The 6,136-nt window shown below is 51.6% G+C and overlaps 1 protein-coding gene across 1 annotated transcript in view; it reads left to right on the top strand.

The window, feature by feature from the left end:
• Positions 1-4,873: 4,873 nt before the first annotated feature.
• The window catches only part of LOC139275581 (uncharacterized), a 276,054-nt gene continuing 274,791 nt past the window's right edge, over positions 4,874-6,136 (top strand). Inside the window, exon 1 of the mRNA XM_070892751.1 lies at positions 4,874-5,028. Within this exon, the coding sequence (XP_070748852.1) occupies positions 4,979-5,028 (50 nt within the window). The 5' untranslated portion in view covers positions 4,874-4,978. The remainder of the gene's footprint in view (positions 5,029-6,136) is intronic.

Genomic DNA, 6,136 nt, shown 5'->3' with positions numbered 1-6,136 from the left:
GAATTGCAGAGAGTGGTGCTGCATCCTCAGGTGGTTGCTCGCTCCTGGTGGGTTCTGGCGCCTTGCTTGCCTTCGCGCCATGGCCTCTGCTCTTGGTAGAGCTTGCCAGTGTGGAGTCTGTTCCAAACCCCAGGAACTCGGAGCCCGACGCTGAGTTTCTGTGGACACTTGGCATACATGGCAGGAGGCTGCTGTCACACTGTTCCTGCTCCTGGAGCTCAAGGGCCACAAAGTCAGGTCCTTCTCCCTCCTCTCTCTCCTCTTCTTCGTGGCTCTGGGTGGCGGTGTTGGGAGCGGTGGAAATGGGTGATCTGAGGGGGGTGGAGGAAGGATCTGTTGTCTTGGGCTGGGGGCAACGTCGGGGTTGGGGTATGACAGCTTCTCTGAAGGCCAGAGGTCGATGGTGTGCCTTGATCCGTGCTGTCTGAGTCATCATCTGAAAGTAGAGGACAACACTACAGTCTGTGGAGGTCGGGTGGGGGGGACGGGGATGGTGCTGGTCAAGCTGAGATGTGAGCCGTGCCATCTCACATTCTGCCAGCAAGGAGTTGCATCTCTACATGGGCACACCAATACTGGGCAACAAAGTGTGCGGTAAACCGCGAGTGCCTTAACATTGCATAACCTTTCATGCCATGAACGTGGCTCAGACCGCAGATTAGTATAACCTTACCATGCTGTAACACCAGATCTGCATCAACCGTTATGGTTGCACAGTGGCGGTCACCCACCAATGCCAATGCACGTTCCTCCAGCCTACTCAATTCGACCACCTCTGCTGGTCCCCCTCCTGTTACACGCAGGCTTGCTGCCTTGGATATGTTTTTCTTCTGCACAAAGAAACGTTGCAACCTTTAGCCCTTTTTCTGATGCCCCACACACACACACACATCTGGCGCACCACCCTTTTGGTGTTGGACAGGAGGGGCGAATAAATTTTTACTCACTTTTGCTGCCGCCACCAAATCGTTTCAAGGCTTCCGCCATTGGTCCCCATCTTGCTCAACGTTGTCCATTGTGGACACGATCTCAGCGATCTCCCTCCAAATGCATTGGTATTGGGGTAGTGGAGGCTTGTCATGACCATCCCAAGTGAGGTCTTTGTACCTGCGCTCCACCTCCGTTACTAGCTCCTCCAATTCCTCCTCATTAAATCAGGGAGCTCTGGGCCTGGTTTTCCCAGTCTTCATTGCTGATTTCTGGCCACTCATCGTCAATGATGAAATGATTGGCTGCTCAATAGTTTGTGTGTCTCAATTTCTCCAACTGCCACCTCTGCAACTCAGACTGGCCCCTCTGCAACTTCCAACTCTGTCCTCCCCAACCTCCAACTCTGTCCTCCCCAACCTCCAACTCTGTCCTCTCCAACCTCCAACTCTCACCTCTGCAACTTCCAACTCTGTCCTCCCCAACCTCCAACTCTGTCCTCCCCAACCTCCAACTCTGTCCTCCCCAACCTCCAACTCTGTTCTCTCCAACCTCCAACTCTCTCCTCTCCCCTCTCATACTCACAGGTGGAATAAAGTGGTGTGCCTTTAAGCGCATGCGCAGTACAGCAATCAGCCTCAAATGGCCCCGAAATGACAACACGTCGGAAGACAAAAGCTACAAAAAAAAATTGCAAAGTCTCACGCATGTGCATTGGAGGCCCTCCGAAGATCCCCGCACACTGATGACACCGGCCGCTCACTCCCGCTCCCTTTCCGGCGACTGCTGTTGCCTGCCACTGATGCTGCCGCCCACACAACGGAGCTGAAAATGGCTCCCAATGGGACTTGGCGGCAGCAGGCAGCAAAAAGGTAAGTGCTGCCCGGGGGCTGCCGAGAAATGGGCGCCGACCAAATTCGGCCCCTATATGTTTTTCTTTTTTTTAGCTTTTTCTAAGAGATTGCATGGTTAAGTGGTGAGGAAATGGTGTGTGTGGTTGCACCATGACTGGATGGGGCCAGGGTTGCGAACTCTGGTTGGACGTATTCCTGGAGGTATCGTCACATGCCCACCCACCTCCAACTGCACCGCCCCCATGCTCCTGCCATTGGTTGCGTGATACATTCATCATCACGGTGCTCCGCCTTCCCATGTCAATTGGAAAGTAAACAGACTCTTCATTACCTGATTGGATGATTCTTGACTGTCAATCAAACAGCCATTTTCCCATCTCCAATTTTTTTAACAACAAATAAATCAAACTGTTCAAAGAAAATAATTTTTTTTATGTCCCAATGATTTTTCTACAGAGTTGCTTGCAGCAGCATCTAGGAGATAAATATTTAATTCCTGGAGACTCCAGAACAATCCTAGAAGGTTGTCAACCTTAGATGGGGAGAGCTTGATGTGTTGAGTGCTCTTTCCCCGCCCTTTTCGTATGCCTGTATATATGTTCGTATGATGGTAATAACTCTGCTGATGACTATAATAGCTTATAACTGAAATATTACTGCTTGTCCCAGCACCCTTGTATGTAAGCTGAAAATTTAATGGGGAATGAAAGTCTAAATAGAAGAATATTTGTTGATGCTTTTTTAGAAAAAAACAACCCAGATAAACATGCCACCAGGTGGTTATGCAGCATACTCAGCTGGCAGTTTGTTTTCATGGAGATGGTGGCTCTCAGGACGTTCTGAAGTTGTGCACCAACTGCTTTCAATACAAGTACTTCTGGATGCTTCCCCATTTAGGTTTCAGCTGGAGTATTGTGTTCAATTCTGGACCCCAAACTTCAGAAATATGTCAAGGCCTTATAGAGGATGCAGAGAAGATTTACCAGAAGTGATACCAGGGAGTCAGGACTTCAGTTATGTGGAGGGACTGCTAGGTTTGTTCTCCTCAATGTAGAGAAGGTTAAGGATAAATTTACATAGAATTTACAGCACAGAAACAGGCCATTCGGGTTTATACTCCACATGTCTGCACCCACTCTATTTACTTCATCTCACCCTATCAACATATTCTTCTATTCCTTTCTCTCTTATGTACTTACCTAGATTTCCCTTAAATGCATCTATGCTATTTGTCTGAACCACTCAATGTTCTCACCACTTTCTGAGTAAAGAAGTATCTCCTGAATTCCTTATTGGATTTATTAAATAGCGGTGTTCAAAATGATGATGGGTTTTAATAGAGTAAATAAGAAGAAAGTGTTTCCATTGGCAGGAGGTTCAGTAACCAGTGGACACAGATCTAAGATAATTAGCAAAAGAACCAGAGGTGAGATGAAGTAAATTTTTTTATTCAGCGAGTTATTATGATCCGGATTGCACTGCCTGAAAGGGTGATGGAAACAGATTCAATAGTAACTTTCGAAAGAGAATTGGGTATATGCTTGAAAAGGAAATTTTGCAGGACTACGGAAAAAAGTGTAGGGGATTGGGACTAATTAAATAGCTCTTTCACAGAGCCGACACTGGCACAATTGGCCTCCTCTGTGCTGTATGAGTCTGTGATTGTTGACATCCTGGAGAGGCTTGGAGATGAGGTATGACCTGACAGATATTTTTCCAAAACAAAAGTTTCTGTTTATTTGTCTATCCAAATATGGTTTTTCAGTTCACATTGACTTTTGTCAGCAAGCGCTGACAGGCTGACTGGGCCCCCAAAGTGCTGACCGCGTGAAACGGTAAAATTAACAGCGTAACGTTTCAGGATTGAAAGATTCAAAACCACTCAATTGAAATGTCTGCAGTTTACTGCTCTCTGCTATGTACTCAATTAAGAACATAAGAATTAGGAGTAGGAGTAGGCCATTCGGGCTTGGTCCGCCATTCAATAAGATGATGGCTGATCTACCTCAACTCTACTTTCCTGCACAATCCCCATATCCCTCGATTCCCTTAATATTCAAACATATTGGGGACCTCTGGGCGAGTCTGCTCCTGGAACAAGTGAAAACCACCATCCATAGGAGCAGGATGCGGGGCACAAGGCGGGTTGCTCCAACTGCCTGTTGCTGTTCTAAATCCTAGAACACAATCATGTGGTGGCCATCGGTTTGCTTGAAGCTTTCCGGGCAGCATACTGTCTGGCTCACCAACAGTGATAACCAAGTTATCATTTAACAGCGATACATTCTGAGTTTGACTGGGCCGCTTGTTTTGTGTTAGGGGTGACCTCCTCTTGAGAAGGGCAATTATCGCTGTATTTGTTCTGGTGGCATTGGACTCGTGCCCAGTATCACTCTCTGGGGACTGCCACACAAAAGCTGGTTAATAGGGCAACACCTGTACTGGGCAGGAAACAATGAAATGAACAACAGATCAAGAAAAACGAAGATGTGGAGAAAATAAAGGAAGCAATGGGTCCCACCTCCACTCCGTCCTCTTAATAGGAAGTGTTGAAAGTGAAAGTTGTGACACGGCTCTGCCTGCTGGAATTGGCGACGGGTCAGTGTTTAAATGAAAATATTTTATACAGATAAAGGCTGGGGTGAATTATGCATGAGTTAGCCCGACCTTCCAGAATTGGTTAATTGAAATTATTTCTTCTGTTTGTCGGGAAAGTGTATAAAGGCTCCAGGTAGACAAGGTCCACAGTGGCAATAGTGCAGCATGTCTGCGGCTGGCAGTTTCTCAACATCAGAGAGGCAAAGGGAAGGAAGCAAAGTACTTAATTGCGGGTTTGGCTCTTGTTGGTTTAATGCTGATCACCCAGAGCGGCAGCTCCCGGGAGTTCATGTTTTAATTACCGTTTTATTTTTGTTTTTATAAATTATTTTGCGGGTCAGTATTTTTTGTAAATGTTAACTTATTTCAGTTGGTATTTGTAGTTATTTTGTCGATTAGTATTTTTTTGTCGAGAGTTTAGCCCCTCCCCCCTCTCCGGTTTGACCCACTCCCTGACCCCCGCGTAAATGGGATCGATCGGCGGCCGGGCACTCTGCACCGGATCGCGCTGCTCGGGGGATAGGTATATTGGGGGCATAGGCAGGCCGGACGGCTGCGCAGTAACGGTCGCGGCTGGAGGGGAGGAGAGAGGGCGGAGTATGCCGCCCACCCGGATTCGGAGAGGAGCGATGCGCCGCGCAATTAACCGGTACGGTAACCGCCTCCATCCCCAATAAACAACCGCTGGAGGGGCCTTGGCTGCTATTTCCGTGTCGTCCTCGGGCCCTGCAGCAATGCCGGCTCCGGCGGAACCACCTCCGTTTACAATCAGACCGCGGTACTCGGGGTGGCAAATACTCGGCCACCAACTGAGGCAGTGGCGGAGGTGTGAAGGGTCCAGGGGGGAAGGGGGGAGCGATTGGCGATTAAATGGCAGAGTACTGACCGGCGAGGATCATAACTCGCTTCAAGTAACAGCAGGGTCGGCAACAGCTGTTTCTGTAATGGGGCATTGTTTGTGGGTCACGGATTGTTAACCGGTTTATTGGCGATGGCGAATACTGACAGTGTCGTGACTTCCACGTTCGGGCTCTCGCTGACAACCCCCCGCCAGAATTGGATCACGTCCTTACCCGCCCTCCCCCACCTCCCCCTCTCCCTCCCCCTCCCTCCCTCTCCTCCCCTCCCCCTCCCTCCCTCTCCTCCCCCCCCTCCCTCCCTCCCTCTCCCCCCCCTCCCTCCCTCCCTCTCCTCCCCCCCCCCTTCCCTCCCTCTCCCCCCCCTCCTCCCCCCCCTCCCTCCCTCTCCTCCCCCCCCCCCCTCCCCTCTCCTCCCCCCCCCTCCCTCTCCTCCTCCCCCCCCCCCCCCCTCCCTCCCTCTCCTCCCCCCCTCCCTCCCCTCTCCTCCCCCCCTCCCTCCCTCCTCCTCCCCCCCCCTCCCTCCCTCCCTCCCCCCTCCCCTCCCCTCCCTCCCTCCCTCCCTCCTCTCCCCCCTCCCTCCCTCCCTCTCCTCCCCCCCCTCCTCCCTCCCTCCTCCCCCCCCCCCTCCCTCCCTCTCCCCCCCCTCCTCCCTCTCCTCCCTCCCCCTCCCTCCTCCCTCTCCTCCCCCCCTCCCTCCCTCCCTCTCCTCCCCCTCCCTCCCTCCCTCTCCTCCCCCCCTCCCTCCCTCCCTCTCCTCCCCCCCCTCCCTCCCTCCCTCTCCTCCCCCCCCCTCCCTCCCTCTCCCCCCTCCCTCTCCCCCCCTCCCTCTCCCCCCCTCCCTCCCTCTCCCCCCCTCCCTCCCTCTCCCCCCCTCCCTCCCTCTCCCTCCCTCCCTCC

The sequence above is a fragment of the Pristiophorus japonicus genome, chromosome 11, assembly GCF_044704955.1.
Source record: "Pristiophorus japonicus isolate sPriJap1 chromosome 11, sPriJap1.hap1, whole genome shotgun sequence".
Classification (NCBI taxonomy): Eukaryota; Metazoa; Chordata; class Chondrichthyes; family Pristiophoridae; genus Pristiophorus; species Pristiophorus japonicus.
This window is presented reverse-complemented; position numbering and strand designations above follow the sequence as displayed.